The 18128-nt window shown below is 36.9% G+C and overlaps 1 protein-coding gene across 3 annotated transcripts in view; it reads right to left on the reverse strand.

Annotated features, from left to right (window-relative positions):
- Positions 1 to 1051: 1051 nt before the first annotated feature.
- LOC111872120 (lysoplasmalogenase-like protein TMEM86A) overlaps positions 1052 to 18128 on the reverse strand; it is a 102439-nt gene continuing 85362 nt past the window's right edge. For 2 of the 3 annotated variants that reach the window (XM_023865699.2, XM_023865698.1), the window contains exons 4-7: positions 17432 to 17547; positions 15694 to 15804; positions 6635 to 6811; positions 1052 to 2461 (exon numbers count right to left, since the gene is read on the reverse strand). In XM_023865699.2, the coding sequence (XP_023721467.1) occupies positions 6638 to 6811; positions 15694 to 15804; positions 17432 to 17547 (401 nt within the window). In that variant the 3' untranslated portion in view covers positions 1052 to 2461; positions 6635 to 6637. The remainder of the gene's footprint in view (positions 2462 to 6634; positions 6812 to 15693; positions 15805 to 17431; positions 17548 to 18128) is intronic. The other variant, XM_023865700.1, reaches the window with a different exon arrangement.

Genomic DNA, 18128 nt, shown 5'->3' on the forward strand with positions numbered 1-18128 from the left:
ATCAATGGAAGCTTCCTTAAAGTACCCAGGAGAGTACAACACAGCACTGCACACCTTTACTGTAACATTCGACATTTATATACTGTATTATGAAAGATGAATGATATCACATTCTGAAATATATCTAGTCATAACATTGCCATAAAGAGATACAGAAGTGCTGACAGCCCTGTGATTATAAACATTAATGAAGATTTACCTTTAACTTGGGTATAGTATATTCCATTACTTTATATTCATTTTAAGTGTTTTAGACATTGAAATTTGTGATAGCATCATGACTTGTTGAGACAAAACCCTGCCTCTCTGTTCATATTGTCGGGATGGAGTTCAATCTCAATGGCCTCCCTAATGATGCGACCCATATATCGGATCTTGTCTCAGCAAGTCATGGAAGCCTCTCATCTGTTCCCTCAAGAAACCTCCAGGACTTGACGCCAGATCCACAAGGCCGCGCAGGTCCATGCCCGACTCCCTTCGCAATCCCGAGCTTCAGGGTTAATGCCCTCCATTTAACCTTGCCATTTCTCCCCCCTGACACATATTCTATATGTGCTCTAGCCTGCTACCTGCTGGCCCACTTCCCCAGACCCTTCTCCTCCCCCCTCTCACGTCTCTTCCTACTCTTATGCAGCTGGTTTACTCGACTGGACTCATTCTGTTCCACCTGCTCACCCTGGTTCGCTTGCAGATTTCTTTTTGTCTTCTACCCTGAAGATGGGAGGCGATACATTCCTCTGAAACATCGGTTAAGATAATATCTACACACAGCCACATCCCAGAAGACTGTTTTCTTCATAGTGACCACCATGAAAACCTCAAATCTTACATCTGTCAGTTCTGTTTAATGGCACTGTTTATTTCATCGGTACCTATGGAAATAAATATTATTTTGATTTCTAATGGGATCAACGCTAATTATTTTTATACAAAATTCTATATAAAGCACTTCAAATATACTGTCTAGATCAAGATTTAATATTCAGAATGTGTATCATTTTTTAAATATCTGCTGTAAAAGGAATGTGTAATATAATAAAAAATGCACCACCAAAATTTACATGCTGGCTGTATTTGTGCGCATTTCCAATGCACATAGACAACATCTACATTCAGTTCAATCCTAAGATTTGTTTATACTACTAACCATAATTTGATGCATGTAGGTATATGCATTACTATCTCTGAATATTACCATTACAGTAACTTTAGATTTATGTATGTAACATGTAGGATAATGTTTTCACTGAACATGCTGACAATAAATATGTTAACACATACAATGAAACATATTACTAGTAAGTTACAAAATTACTTAATAATGCCTAATAGGTATTCCTCTTCCTGTAGCTCATGAGGTTAAGGTAAAAGAAATGGCACAGAGCACACCATATCACATTCACAGTATGTTAAGAGCTAATTATTCAGTGAAAATGACAATAGCAGATTTTGACTGGAAAGGTAAAAGGTTGACCGAAAAGGTAAAATTGTTCCTGTGCTTAACTAATTAAGCACTACGCCAAGAAGACATATGGGGGAGTGGGTGTATTGGAAAGTTGTGGACTGGAAAATTCCTGCATGGCAATTTATCATGTCAGTGATAACAGACAATGTTTGTTCAGATTAAGTTATTTTCAGAAGTGCTGTTTTCTAGGGCGTGCTGCCATGTATGTGGTAGAGGTTCACCACTGTTTCAATGGAATGTCGGTAACTTCTGCCAGACTATACAGTATCACAGTTATTGCTGTGAGAACAATAAATCCAACCTAGTTACCTCAGTTTTCTTAGGCTTACAACACTTCTATGTTAGATTTAAGGTTCTAACAGTGGTGACTATGACAGAGCTGTTTTCTGGGATGTAGCACTGTGTAGTCCAGTAGATGTATACTGATATTTCAGACAATGAGTGCATCCAGAATTTGTAAACAACCACTTGGAAGAACAAAAAGATGAACGGGTTATATTAGGATGGAGATGGGTTATGATGATGGGAGGTGAATGAAATTGGCTTAGGGCTGTGTGAAATGGTGGGTTTTGATATTAATGGCGTTGAACGTATAGAGTCCGTTAGTTTTACTCTTTATCCTCTTCACCTTACTTGACAAAAAGTTGGTTACTTTATGGCTTTTTCATAAAATGAGTGTTTAAAGTCTATGCTGGGATCTGTTTACCCAACTTCTGTTGGCACTAAACCAGCAATGAAGCAGTCCAACCTTCCCTAAAATCCATATATTCTGAAGCTACATATCATCAAATCTGGGTCAACATATTTTGAAGACAAGTGGGGTATGAATAACAGGCCATAGAAAATGGCTATTTATTTTACAAACTTTGCCGAAGTTGAGGCAAGGAGGAGTTAAGATGAATGTAATTTGACTGCAGAGTAGGAGATGCAATGGAACCTAATGCTCTCTGAGCCCATACAGTCTTCGGTTGTTTTTTTTTTGTACATCCTCAGAATCTGAAAAATAACAAAATATAATGAATTAGTAAGTGAAAAATGTATGTTTCATTTGATATACATGCAGTTAACATGAAGAGCTATGAATGAAAATTAATTGTAACAATTAGTGTGTTAAGTTCAACATACTTATTCAACAATACTGTGTAGAAATGTCTATAAGAAAGTGACAGTCCTGTATGGAAAACAACATATGATCTAAAACAATGAAACATGCGTATAAGCAGGTGCAATCATTCATATGTTTAAGATGTAGATGACATGCTGCACAAAAGAAGATACTCATACTGATGGAAAATATCACTACTTGAACAATCTTGCTATTGCAAGTAGTCTTTTCTGACCCTAAATACACAACTTTACCAGGAATTTATTTTTTCCTTGTCATATCATAGCACTGAGATCTTTGGAATTACTGGGTTTTGGGGCTTTTTCCATCATCTGGTATTCTAGAAACTAGAAAACACAACACTTTGTCCAATGATTGAGGTTAGCTCTTTCTAATGGACCCAACTGAGTAAGTGTTTCCAACTTCACTTGAGGACGAAAACAGATCCAGTTTCCGAAACGTTGTTTTCTAGTCTCTAGAATACTGGGTGATGGAAAAAGTCCAAACGCCAGTAATTCTGAGCATTAGACACCATAGTTATAACACTTTAGAATCTACTGAGATCTTTATTTATACTTATAATATTCCATAATCCACTTGTGTCACAAAATGCATCATAAGAAGTAGAATGAGGAATAAGACGATAATATGCCATCGTGATATTCCTATTTTTCATGAAACATCAGTCTCTTAATTTGCTTATTCTATTTTATGAGTTACTTTGTTAGTATCTAGACCAGTGGCTCTCACACCTTTTAGCGGAAGGCACCTTAAGATTATGCATTACAATTCTGGACGTCCCTTCTGATATGATAATACAGAGATGTTAATAAAAATCAATGGAATGTCTTTTATAAAAAATATGAAATAATAAAGTAAATAAAATCAATTAAGGCAAACTTTTAATGTGTAACATGGGATTGTTATTTATGTAGTTCTTTAAGGTTGGCATGAATTTCAGATAAACATACTTACATTTCATCCTCAGTTAACTTTAGTCCTTTAGCACCTTTAGTTTTAATATTGACAAGTGCAGAGAATACAAATTTACACAAATATGAGGGTGAGTAAAATGAAAACCTTAAATTTGTAATAAAAAATCGAAATTTCGCACCATTATCCTGTAAGTTGGAAAGTGTGCTACAAACAGCGTGCAGAATGGCCTGTAGGTTGCAGGATAGTGCAGATGCATGTACACCATCACAGCACCAGTATATGATGGCTGCCCCACTTGAGACTTGCACCAGGGAAGAACAGTGTTCTGTTAATCAGTTTTTGTGTAGTGAAGGTGTGAAACCTATTGAAATTTATCAAAGAATAAAGTTTTAGTATGGTGATGCATATTTGTCACAGCAGCAAATGTACGAATGGAGTAGGAAGTTTGCAAATGGTGTGACTTCAGTGGAAGGTGCTCCTTGTCCGGGTCAGGCACATCGAGTTGTGATTCCAGAGAACACTGCAGCAGTTGAAGCCATAGTAAGGGAAAACCGCCGATTGACACTTAATGAAATAGCAAGTTTAAACATTAGTCATGGTTCAGCACACCACATTGTGCATGATGTGCTCTGGTTTCACAAAGTGTCTGCAAGATGGGTGCCACAGCAGCTGACTCCTGAATTGAAAGACCGACGTATTGATGCTTGTGAAGAACTTCTGCGGCGCTTTGAACGAGAAGGTGATGACTTCCTTGTAAGAATCGTTACTGTGGACAAAACCTGGGTTCACTTCCGCCAACTGGAAACGAAGAGAGCTAGCAAGGAATGGCGCCATTCCTCATCTCCAAAACTGAAGAAGTTTCGAACACAACCATCAGCAGGGAAGGTTATGCTGACTCTCTTTTAGGATGAAAAAGGAGGGACCACTGTCACCAGTGGATCATAATCAGATCTCCTAAAAAATAATCTTTGGTCTGCAATCAAATCAAAGCAACGTGGATTGCTGTCCACAGGTATCCTTTTGCAACATGACATTGCAAGGCCCCATACTGCCCATACAACAACCTGCATTTTGAGTGTCTTCCTCATCTGGCATATTCACCAGACCTTGCCTCAACTGATTTCCATATGTTTGGACCACTCAAAGAAGCAATGGGAGGAAAGACATTCTGTTTTGATGAAGAGGTATGCCACGCGGTACATGAGTGGTTGCGCGACTACCAAAAGAATTTTTTTCTAAAGGAATTCATGCAATTTGTAAGCGCTGGAGGACTTGCATTGAACGTGGGGGAGATTATGTTGAAAAGTTATACAGCTTTGTACCTCTTGTGCACAATAAATAATACAAAAAAATATTTAAGGTTTTCATTTGACTCGCCTATGTACATTGTGAAAAACAGTATTAAAACTTGCAGTGCTCTGGCTCTTATGTTGGAATACACCTTAATTAGTATTCAGAACGAATTGAGAGAACCGTTCTGAGTCCTTGAGTCTTCATGTATGATAACTGCAGTTTTCGATGAACTCTCCTTCCTATCTAAAACACTGAACTTAGTTTTTGTTATATTCAGATTCAGCACTTCAGTGATACTGGCTTGATGTCTGGCATGTGAGAGCAAGCATATAGTGTACTGAAATTTGCCCACAGTGATAGTGGAACTATATTACATACTGAGTACTAATTTCTATTTATTAAATTCCATTGGCAAAAAAAAAGGCATCAAAAAGTGAAATTTTTTAAAATGCACAGGGTGACCAGTTTATAAACCAGAATAGATTATTAGCAGAGTGGATAATTTTCAGTCCAGTGTGACATACAAGTTTACAACACTTCAGTCTTTTTCACCTTACATGTTTCGTTTCAAAGGAGTCATCCTCAGAGGTGCACCACTACGATCAGGAAACACTGTCACATAAGATGTTTTAACCATATGCACTTAAGCTATGAATAATGCTCACTATATAAATTTTGTTATTATCATGGTTGGTTTTCGTGTTTGTCCCAGGCATTCACGACGGTGCTTCTTGAAGAGTAGACTTACGTATGATGCTGTTTCTTTTAAGCGTATTTGCTGGGTATTCTGACTGGGATTTTCCACTGCACACGATATGATATTCACTTTTTCATAAATGTATTTAAAATTGTATTAAAATTTTCTTTTGCATGTAAAAAATGAGTTATTATGTTAAAATATCATGAGCCGAAATTGGGTCATGTTATTTTCCTCCTGATGGTGGGAGATGTCGTTTATTTCTCTTGATTATATGTTCTTATTATTAGTCGTGTAGTTTATGTGCGTGATGTGTTGTAAAATCAAGAGAAATAAACGACATCTCCCACAATCAGGAGGAAAGCAACATGACCCAATGTCGGCTCACGATATTTTAACATCATAACTCATTTTTTACATGCAAAAGAAAATTTTAATACAATTTTAAATACATTTGGAGGCTAAGGTATGAAAAAGTGAATATCGCGTGCAGTGGAAAATCCCAGTCAGAATGCCCAGCAAATACACTTAAAAGAAACAGCATCATACGTAAGTCTACTCTTCAAGAAACGACATCGTGAATGCCTGGGACAAACACCAAAACCAACCATGATAATAATAAAATTTATATAGTGAGCATTATTCATAGCTTAAGTGGATATGGTTAAAACACCTTATGTGACAGTGTTTCCTGATCATAGTGGTGCGCCTCTGAGGATGATTCTTTTGAATCGAAACATGTAAGGTGAAAAAGACTGAAGCGTTGTAAACTTGTATGTCACACTGGACTGAAAATTATCCACTCTGTAATTAGTAGTGTGATGGACCAAAATGAGACAAATCAAATTAATAGATTATTAGTATTGAATGGTAAATGATTAATGAATTAAAATGGTTTCAAAGGAAGCAATCATGGTCTAATTGGGGTATTGTCCAGGCATTTGCTGGAGACTCTGATGTAAACTACAAAAACTTTCAATCCGCATAGCTGCTGAGTTTCAATGCAGCACCTCCTGAATACGAGTCATGGCATTGCTGATATGCATGTCCAGACAGTGCTACACTTATTCATGATTCCTTGGGTTTGACAAGGACTAACAGTATTATGCATTAATTGGCCACTTAACAAATTACTTACAGATTATTGTAATGGGATTGCCCTCCGAATCTTGTGTCCCATATGACTGTTTATACTAGATGTTGACTCTTTACTAGCGAGTGCACTGGCCTGTGCTTTATTATAACTTGCTTTAGAGTCAACGACACTGAGGGCAATGCCAAGCTGTGCTGCATAGTAGGTTATCATAATGAGTGCCTGAAATCATGAATCACCATCGCAGATTTGAGGTTTTCACAGTGGTACATATGAAGATCATTGTCTTCTGGGATATGACACAATGTAACTTGTTTATTAGATAAGTACCAGTGTTTCAGATGAACCTGCTTACTCTATTTTCAGCTTATAGGGAGATGTAGGCAGCAAGGTCCTCTGGCACATTGGTACCTACACAATATCAGTCCTACAAGATCGTATCCTCCATGAAACACCTTACTCACCCATATAATTGTACAGCATTGTTTCATAGTTTCTTTTTTACATTAAAATAAGGATATGGAAGTTAGGTGGGTGTTCCTGCATTATATGAAGGTAGTCATGTCATACTGACGGAAATCTAGTGCTAATAGAATGGTTGAAATATAAATAAGAAGCAGAAGTCTTTCAAATGTAACTAGTTTAATAGGAGTAAGTGAAAGTTTTGCCTTCTGGCTATTGGTCATCATCAGAAGGGATTAATATTATTATTCATTTCATATTGCCTCCTCTGGAGCATAGGGAAACTGGGAAATGTCATTACACTTCAGTTTATTAATTTTGCAGACAGTCGGTAGAACTCCTTGAATGGGGGATCAGCCTTTTACAAAGCTGCTACCTACCCAGGACAACACAAACACAGGATGAACACAGATAGCCATGCCTCAAGTGGGATTCAAACCCATGATCCAATTGTTTAATTGGGTGAAGACAGTTCATGCCTTAGACAACATGGCAACTGTGATCCTCATCAGAAGAAATAGGCAACAATATAAAGGAACTATTTTAGATATGTTGTTTGAGCATATGCCATTACTGCATCACTATAAAGGGACTTAAAATAGTTATATAAATTAGAACCAAATAGTTAATACAATTAGAAAGTATTGTTGAGTAGAGAGAATGTAATTATGGCCTTTGTTTCTGCTGTTGCTTACACAGAGTATTTTATCAAGTAGTGCACTGTGTAAAGTCCGTGTAGGTAAACATTTGTCTGATAAATTTCCTATCGAGAATGGTCTAAAACAAGTAGATGCTTTATCGTCACTCCTTTTCAACTTTACCTTAGAATATGCAATTAGGATGGTCCAGGGAAACCAGGTGGGACTGAAATTAAATGGGATACATCAGCTGTTGGTCTACGCCGATGATGTGAATCTACTGGGTGATAATGTAGACTCCATAAAGGAAAACACACAAACTTTAATTGACGCAAGTAAAGAGGTTGGTCTAGAAGTAAACACAGAGAAAACTCAGTATATGTTAGTGTCTCATCACCAAAATGCAGGGTAAAATCATGACATAAAGATGGGAAACAGATGTTTTGAAAATGTGGCACAGTTCAGATATTTGGGAACAACGATAACAGATCGAAACCTGATTCAGGAGGAAATTAAGAGGCGATTGAACTCTGGTAATGCTTGCTACCATTCAGTCCAGAACCTTTTGCCTTCTCATCTATTGTTCAAAAACATAAAAATTAGAATATACAAAACTACTAGGGGCGTTCCGTAAATAATGCCTCCTATATTTTTGTGTTAATATGTAAAGTCTGAGATGGATGTTGGTGATGTTGTAGTAAAGGTTGAACCTTCCCACTAATCTACTGTTAGTTTGGTTGTCGTGCGACAGATAGCGACAGCAGAGCAGTCTACCAAAATGGTGTCTGACATAGAAGTGCGTATGAAACACAGATGTGTTATTGAATTTCTCACTGCCGAACAAATTGTACCCATTGACATCCATCGACACTTGCTAAAGGTGTACGGAGACAATACAGTGGATGTCAGCACAGTGAGGAGTAGGTAGTGCGTTTCAACAGTGGCGAAAATGAAGTGCACGACAAGCTACGCCCAGGGCGTCCCTGCTCAGCTGCCACTCCTCACAATGAACAGCGCATAATCCATACAGATCAGCAGATAATGACCAGGGACTGTCAATTCTGAACGCTACAAAATGACGCTGACTAAGATGAAAGCCCGCATTTCCCGAGTCAGGCCAGAGAAGCAGACATCCTTTCGCTTGCAACACGATAACACTAGACCCCATACCAGTTTGGCGACCACCGCGCACATTGCAAAGTTTGGCTGCACTGTCCTACCACATCCACCTTATAGCCCCAGTTCATCACCTTCACATTTCCATGGATTTTGAGCCTATGAAAGATGGACTACGTGGGCAACATTTTCCAGACAATGATGCTGTCATTGCAGCTGTAAGAAAGTGGCTAGCCTCTGCTGGCGCAGACTTTTACGGACACGGCATACAGGCTCTTGTTCATTGCAGGCAAAAGTGCATAACGAATGGTGATGATTATGTGGAAAAATAACTGTAAGTAGCTGAAATCCTCCTCTATTTAACTGCATTATTATGCTTTCTGTATCTGTTGTAGTTTTCTTGAAAAAAAATAGGAGGCATTATATACGGAACGCTGTAATATAATTTTGCCTGTGGTTCTGTATGGGTCTGAAGCTTGGTCTCTGACATTAAGGGAGGAACATAGACTGAGGGTGTTTGAGAACAGGGTGTTAAGGAGAATATCTGGACCAGAGAGAGGTGAAGTGACAGGAGGTTGGAGAAAACTGCATAATGAGGAGCTTCATAACTTGTACTCTTCTCCAAGTATAATTAGAATGATCAAGCCAAGGAGGATGAGGTGGGCAGGTCATGTAGCACAAATGGGGGAGACTAGGAATGCATATAGGATATTGGTGGGAAAGCCAGAAGGAAAGAGACCACTGGGAAGACCAAGGCGTAGGTTGGTGGACAATATTAGATTGGATCTTAGATAGGATGGGATGGTATGGATTGGATAGATCTGGCTTAGGATAGGGACCAGTGGAGGGCTCTTGTGAACACGGTAATGAACCTTCAGGTTCCATAAAATTCTGGGATTTTCTTGAGAATCTGCAGAATTGGCGGCTCCTCTAGAAGGGCTCAGCTCCTTGAGTGAGTGAGTAAGTAAGTAAGTGCACTGTGGACCATATGTCCATCTGTGTAATATGTGTAATCCAGTGAAGTATGTGGTAGTGTGTGTGGGATGTACCATTGTTGAAGTCATTCAGTACAGTGAATTCCAAAGTCAATGACATACACCGATCACTGCCTAAAAACCTAAGAAAGTGAAACCCAGCCTAAAATGATGTCAGAAAGTGGTAACTCCCATCCCTATATATATATATATAAAGAAAGAATATCTCTTTTACAGGCCATTTATTCCATTACAGACACACACACAAAATCTGGAACTTTAATAGGCACCCAAATATTGATACAGTGATTCACAAATCATTTCCTTTCTGAAAGGAACAGATGCTACGTTATGTGCACATATCAGCTATGCAATTTGAGCAGACTGTAAGCAATAATATTTTTCTAAAACAAACCCAACAGTCACTGTCACCTAACTCTGTGCACCTGGTTAAGAAAGTCCCTATTGTAGAACCCAACGTGTCATCACATTGGTTACAAAATTCCACCACTGAAACCTTAATACTGACACACAAAATAGCTGACATAACATATATTTACTGAAGCCCCAAAACATTGCTTTTGTAAACCAAAGTTTGGGAGCCATAAATATTGTGGATACAAAGACGATCTTTATTCATTTAAAGTTCTCGGTAAATCAGTAGAAGGTGTAAATTAGACATACAGTATAGGCTCAAGGATGGATTTCATTATGTAAGAATTTGTGAAGTGGGATTTATTTAATATATTTTTCGTGATTAGTTCAGATTTTTGCATTTGTCAGATACTGGATAAAAAATTGGAGTACAATGTGGAATAGTACATCATCTATTCATAGACTTCAAGAAAGCCTACAATTCAGTTAGGAGGGAAGTATCATACAATATTCTCATGGAGTTTGGGGTATCCACGAAACTAGTTAGGCTGATTAAATTGTGTTTAAACGAAACGTGTAGTAAAGTTCATATAGGTAAATATTTGTCTGACATGTTTTCCATCCAAAATGGTCTAAAAGAAGGAGAAGCTTTGTCGCCACTCCATTTCAACTTTGCTTTAGAATATGCCATTAGGAAGGTCCAGGGAAACCAGGTCGGACTGAAATTAAATGGGACACATCAGCCTATGCCGATGATGTGAATCTACTGTGAGATAACCATAAAGAAAAACACACAAACTTTAACTGATGCTAGTAAGGAGGTTGGTCTAGAAGTAAACTCAGAGAAAACTAAGTATATGTTGCTGTCTTGTCACCAGAATGCAGGGAAAAATCATGACATAAAGATAGGTAACAAATGTTATGAAAATGTGGTATAGTTCAGATATATGGGAACGACTATAACAAATCAAAACTTGATTCAGGAGGAAATTGAGAAGAGAATGAATTTGGATAATGCTTGATACCATTCGTGCAGAACCTTTTATCTTCTCATCTGCTGTCTAAAAAAATAAGAATTAGAATATACACAACTATAATTTTGCCTGTGGTTCTGTACAGGTGTGAAACTTGGTCTCTTGACATTAAGGGAGGAACATAGACTGAGGGTGTTTGAGAAGAGGCTGATGAGGAAAATATTTGAACTGAAGAGAGATGAAGTGACAGGAGGTTGGAGGAAACTGCATAATGAGGAGCTTCATAACTAGTACTTTTCGCTAGGTATAATTAGAATGGTCATGTAAAGGAGGATGAGATTGGCAGGGCTTGTAGCATGAATGGGGTTAAGAAGAATTCATATAGGATATTGGCAGAAAAGTCAGAAGGAAAGAGACCATTAAGAAGACCAAGATATAGGCGGGTGGATAATAATAATATGGATTGGACTGATCTGGCTCAGGATAGGGGCTAGTAGAAAGCTCTTGTGAACACAGTAATTAACTTTCAAGTTCCGTAGAATGCTGGGAAGTTCTTGAGTAGCTGCACAACTGGCAGCTTCTCAAAAGGGCTCAGCTCCATGAAGTTAGTTAGGATATGAGTCCTGGATTGTGTGATGTAATGATTCTAGGTCTCTCTCACTGACACTCATTATATAATGTATGTGATAGGTGTTTCAGCATTTGAAGAAATAACACATATGGAAGGAACAGTGACAGTTAGGCTATACTGTTCTTGAATTCTGTGTGTTATACACTAAATTTGACACCAGTTGTTTCTTGTAATAAGACATTTCCTATAATTCTGCTATAGTCATCTGAAAAAATGTACCACCACATAAGTTTTTTTTTTGTTTTTAAGCAAACTAGGAGTACTGAAAACACATTTTTTGTTATCTGCTTACAATTATTTGTGACTGAAAAATTTTTCTAGATTCAGAAACTTGGATTTTTTCCACTGTGCACTAGCGTATGGCATACCTTCAGATTATACTATTTATTCATGTATGATTCACAAGCTGAACTCGAAGATCATTGATCAGCTCTAATGTAGCACTAATCTGACATCAATAAGTTCATCATATTTTACCTAGGGACAATCCATGTGATCAAACTAAAGCAAAATTCGCATGATGAAGCTAAAATGAACTGTGATGAGAAAATTCTTCACTCTGTAATTCAAGAACTGTCTGTCTCATTCCACTGTCACATTTGCATGTACAAGAAATAGGGTTTCCCTTTTAGGGGTTTTGAACCAAGGTACTTCCATTCCACTTCACAGATATATGAAACCTGAAATGTACCATTTATGTGCAGAGGAGCATAATGAGAGTCACAACCTAAATCCACTTTTCCAATTTTGTAATGCAATTGACATTTCTTTTACTGGAAGGCCTTTAAAATGAAGTGCTGAACAGATTCTTTGCACCAAAAAAAGATATATGTATATAAAGTAACAAAGGCATAGAGGAAATTCTGTACTGGATTATGTTGGTTGATTATATCAAGAACAGGATGGCTGGGACATGTAGCATTGCATGATACAAGAAATGCATATACTAAATTTTGGCTGAAAGCCTGAAAGTAAGATACCATTTGGAAGATAGGCAGAAACAGGATGATAACAGTAACCTGGATTTCAGAAAAACAGTCAATGAAAGGGAACTGGACTGAAATGTTTCAGAATGAATTCCAGTAATTGGTTGTTTGGAACACAAGGATAAACTGTTGCTAAGTTAGAATCATGGAATTTTTTGATCAACTAAATAACACCTGTTCAAGGAAGATTTTCTATTATATAGTTAATGAGAAATATATACTTACTGCATTGTTAAACATATGCAGTCTTAAATAAGTTTTTACTTATTATGAGATTTTGATGTTTTCATGGCAGTGTCTTTGAAGAGTACCATCTTCTGGAATGCAGTACTATGTAGTCATTTTTCTTGAAGGGAGGGATGTGTTGCATTCTACTTGCGTGACTTAGACCACTGTAGGTCGCAGTGCAAGGGCCGAGAAGGCCTACCCTTCATACATTCATTCATACTCTTTGATCCTGAAGATGGAGGTAGTGTTGAGCCCATTTCATTAGTTATTAAGTATAATTTTTGTAAGATTGAATGTTTATGTTAAAACGCCAGACGGCTGGCCGGAAGGCAAGGAGACAGAACCGCGGCTGACTCTTCGCATTCCTCGGCAGTCGATCGAATTGTCTTTAGAAAAGACTGTTTAAGCATCAGTGGAAAGACCCGGTCAGGTTTCGCTTAGCGCGACACGGCATGTCCGGCAAGATGCCGACCTCAGGGATTTTGCACGCGCAGCTTTCGCAACTTGGGAAAAAGTTGAATCTTGGAATTGGGAAAACAGGCCGTTTCAGGACTCTGTTTCTAGCAGTTGCCAGAAACGAACGAGTAAAGCAAAGTGTGCCTGTGGAAAACCTTGGAATGGCACCAGTGTTCTTCATGTGCATCATGTTTAGCGTGTGTGAGTACTTGCCCGTGGTCGGGTCACTGATGGCTTATTAGAACTTCTGGTTTAAATTATTTTGGTGGGTTAATGTGTTTTTAGAATTTAGAGGTGTATAAGTGTTTTAATTTGATTATATATTCCATTTTTGTTGTTGTTTGGAGAACATAATATCAAGTATTTTTAATAAATATTTTTTGTCAATAGCAGACGAAATAATAGGTCTAAATATAAATGAGACAACTGCCATAAATAGTCTTCAAAATACAGAACGAGCCTATCCTAGGATTAAGTTTGTAAATACATCAACCCAGGAGATTNAGATATTCTTTGTATTTATATGACATGTTCCACATCCTACAGTCATTTGACTAACTCTGGATCTATGGAATGCAATGTAATATAACAGTATGGCATTGTATGGCATTGTAGGGAAATTCAATGCCTTGATTAAATCTTACCTTACAGAGAGATACCAGAGGGTGATAATTCAAAATAATTCTAGAAATAGTTACTCTGAATGGGAGATAGTCAAACACGGGGTGCCGCAGGGATCTATCTTGGGCCCTCTATTTTTTCTTTTATTTATTAACGATCTGCCTTTGACGGTTTCTAAAAATAATACATTAGTGCTGTATGCTGATGACACCAGTATGATTGTAACTGGTTCTAATCCTGTACACTTTTTGACGGAGATAAATACCACTCTTGATGACTTAAATAAGTGGTTTAGGAGTAATCTGATTTATTTAAATTTTGACAAAACACATCTTTTACAATTTCGGACTAAAACAGTCAGAAGCTTGATTTAAACATTACTTTTGCAGATAAGCATATCACTGATCTTACTAATATCAAGTTTCTAGGATTGATTATTGATGAAAAGTTGTCATGGAAGGGGCACATTGAACATGTTTTAAAAAAGTTAAGTTCCGCTTGTTATGCTATCAGGATTGTCACGCCCCTTATGACGGAGAATACTCTAAGAATGATATATTTTGCATATGTTCATTCATTATTATCTTATGGTATTTTATTATGGGGTAATTCACCACATAGTCTTAGTGTTTTTAAGATGCAAAAACGAATACTCCGTATTATGACTAAGACTAGATGCAGAGACTCTTGTAGACAACTTTTTAAAGATTGGGAAATTTTACCATTTTATTCTCAATATATATTTTCTTTGATGATATTCGTTGTGAGAAATAAGCATCTTTATAAAACTAATCAAGAAATTCATGGTCTAAATACTAGGCACAATACTGACCTTCATTTTCCATCTGCTAGATTAACAATATATAATGAAGGGACATATGCTATTGGAATGAGGATATTTAACCATCTTCCTATAAATATAAAATCATTATCATATAAAATTGAATTGTTTAAACCAGCATTAAAGAGATATCTTTGCTTGTGGTCATTTTATTCATTAGAGGAGTTTTTTAATCGAAATAATTTGTAAATACTGATTGGATGTAAATGGGATTAACTGTATGTTATATTTTTTAATTTTAATTATGTTTATTACTTAGTATTGTGTGATATTGTTTTATGATTAATGTTTAATGATTGTGACGAATGAACTTGTGTAGTAAGAAGTAAAAGGTTGTATTTCTAACAGTGTATGAATCTATGTTGTTATGATATGGCATGATTTAATGTTACATCATGTATCTTTTTATGTTTTGTATGAGATTGTATCAGTTTGACGAGCTCTATATCCTATGGGTGCTAAAGCCCCTGTACAGGATTTGTGGAGTTATTTAATAACAATAAACAATAAACAATAACTCGAGTTTTTGTGACCCTCCTAGTGAAGCATGTTTTCCACAGCATAGGTTAAGTGATATCCACGGACGTCCGATAGGGGGTGAGTACAGTTACTGCCCCCTATCCGGGCACAACAGTAGAACATTCCTCCAAATGTTTGTAAACTTCTACCGGACTACATGTGGTCACATCTCAGAAGACAGCAGTCTTATTAGGTGTTGCATGTGAAGGAACTGGGTAATATTTAAGCTCTAATAACTTTTTAAATGAAGTAACATACTACTAATAGATAATAAATATTTTACCTGTGCATAAGGAATGGGCTTGTGAAAATAATGAAAGCCGATGAGAGTGTCAGAGATTGCGAAGACGATGCCTCCTGCACAGGAACATAATTTTGTCCAGGTCCAGAGTTCCTAAACAGCATAAATCCATTACTGATGAGATCTGTAGATGGGGTTGCTACAATTTTAAAAATTTTCTGTAAAATCTTATAGCTCAAAAGTACTGACATGTTATGTACAAAGTATTTAATTCTGAACAAAATTAGTAAGAACTGAATTTCACTGGCACATACTCATAAATCGCTGCTTATATCAATTGGTCTGTTCACAAAATTTGATTCTACATTTTCTTGGAAAAATATCTTTGGCATTTTTCCTTTTAATTCCAGACCAAACCAAAGCATCATGGTTGAGCATTTGTAGGATGGCTGTCCTGACAGGATCTTCAAGGCAGAGGAATAGGAATTTATGTCTTCACTATGCTGTTTGAGGCTCTGGGACTGACCTATTCTGCCAAACAGTTATAAGGGGCTCTGTCTTATGAAGTCAAGTCAGAGTATGAACGTTGTTTCTTGCATCTATCCATGCCTAGGTCAACAATGTATGAATCTTTAGCTCCACATATTTCTAAAACCATATGAAATACCTTGCAACATCAGAGAAACCTCTTATTTTTCAAGAAATAGGTTCCACATTTGTTTCGAAGTTTGAAATGAGTCATACAGAAAGAACAGAATGATGTCTGGATAATATCAAAATTATGTAATCAACAACAGCCAGAATTAAAATTACATATGAAGTCAAGAACGTGTCTGCAATTAAGAACAGACTGTGAATATCATGGGCTCTTATAATAGTGACATCTGTAAAAAGTATCATTTTTGTGTTCATGTTTCTGCAGAGTGGCGTGTACTAAAATTATGTTTCTTCCATAAGAAGTTAATAAATATACTGCCATCCCTAATTATCATTAACTGTGAACTGTTGGTGTAGTTTGCTTATTTGGACAAAAATATTACATTCTTTAAATAATAATATATTTGTTATTCACTTATGAAAGTTCTGCCTGCTAAATTTAACAACCTTCCCATAAGCACAGTCAGTCTCAGTTCCCATAAGAAGAGCTGTCAGTTTAGTATGTTCCAAAAGATTCTAATTAGGTATAATGTATTAGCTTTTCAGTACTGATGTCATTGCAAAATATGGCAGTGTACTAAACTTCTGTTGAATACTGCATCTGAACTCCAGGTACACTGCCACCTCATCTGAATTATTCACATAAGGACATGATGGTGGATAGGGACGGAGATAAAGCTTCGTATTTTCTTCAGCCTGGCACTAAACAGAGATGAGTAGTGAACTCCATATTCATCTGCTGTACTATGAAGGAAATGATTCCCACAGTGTAGGAGCTGAGGCTATCACAGCGGTGGTTATAAAGAGTTCCATCTTCGGAGATAGCACATCATGTAGTTGATTGCATGCTTCCTGCTTCATGCTGGTTTCATGCTTGGCTCATTCTTCAGCCCTGTATACCATATGCAGGTGGTATGTTCCTCTGACATGTCAGTTGACTTTCACCAGACTATATGGCATTATATCCTAGAAGAGAGAACTCTTTGATTCCCAGAATGATTTGGATAAGAGTTGGAATGAGCCCCATAGCTGGTCCAGATGTGAAAAGAAACACCAAACTTTCCTGCAGCAATCCATCCTATATCATTCACTTTACTGCCTCCAAATGCACAGTAATGCTTACCTCAAAGAACTGAACCCGGGCAGTGGCTCTCCACACCATAGTCATAAGCAGAATGTCATACAGGGGAACAGCAACTACCAGAATCCCAGGGAGACCTGGCATCAGGATTATGGCAGCTGTAACAAATAATATGTTCCATTTCATTTTAGTGCATATGTGGCGGGTATTAAAGCCTTCAACCATTTACCTCAAACTTTAAAAGAGTTGACTTTGGATGTACCAAATTTTAAGAGAGCACTAAAGAGATTTTTACTTCATCACTCCTTTTATTCCATGAAAGAATACTACCAACAGAAATGGGTATAATGTGTAATGTAAGAGAACACACAGATTGTGACAACAAATGAACTGATATAGAAATATGTCATAAACTACAAATTATGTAATTATCCTGTTTTATTTGTCTCTTTTTTATTGATTGTCTCTTTTATATGCATTTTAATTTGACGCACTTGATTAATGGAATGAGTAATGAATGAATGTCTTAATGGAAATTTTATTTTATTTTAGTCCATTATAAATCTTGATAAATTTCTTGATCATTGTTTAATGTGTATTATAAGTATTATAAGTTTACCTCATTTAATTGCAATATTACTGTATTATTGTATAGCTACTATGTATTCTAACTTGACTTGTTCCATATCCTATGGTGTCTCACCTGTACTGGATTTACGGAATGTAAATAAATTCAATT

This window comes from Cryptotermes secundus, unplaced genomic scaffold (assembly GCF_002891405.2).
Source record: "Cryptotermes secundus unplaced genomic scaffold, Csec_1.0 scaffold461, whole genome shotgun sequence".
Classification (NCBI taxonomy): domain Eukaryota; kingdom Metazoa; phylum Arthropoda; class Insecta; order Blattodea; family Kalotermitidae; genus Cryptotermes; species Cryptotermes secundus.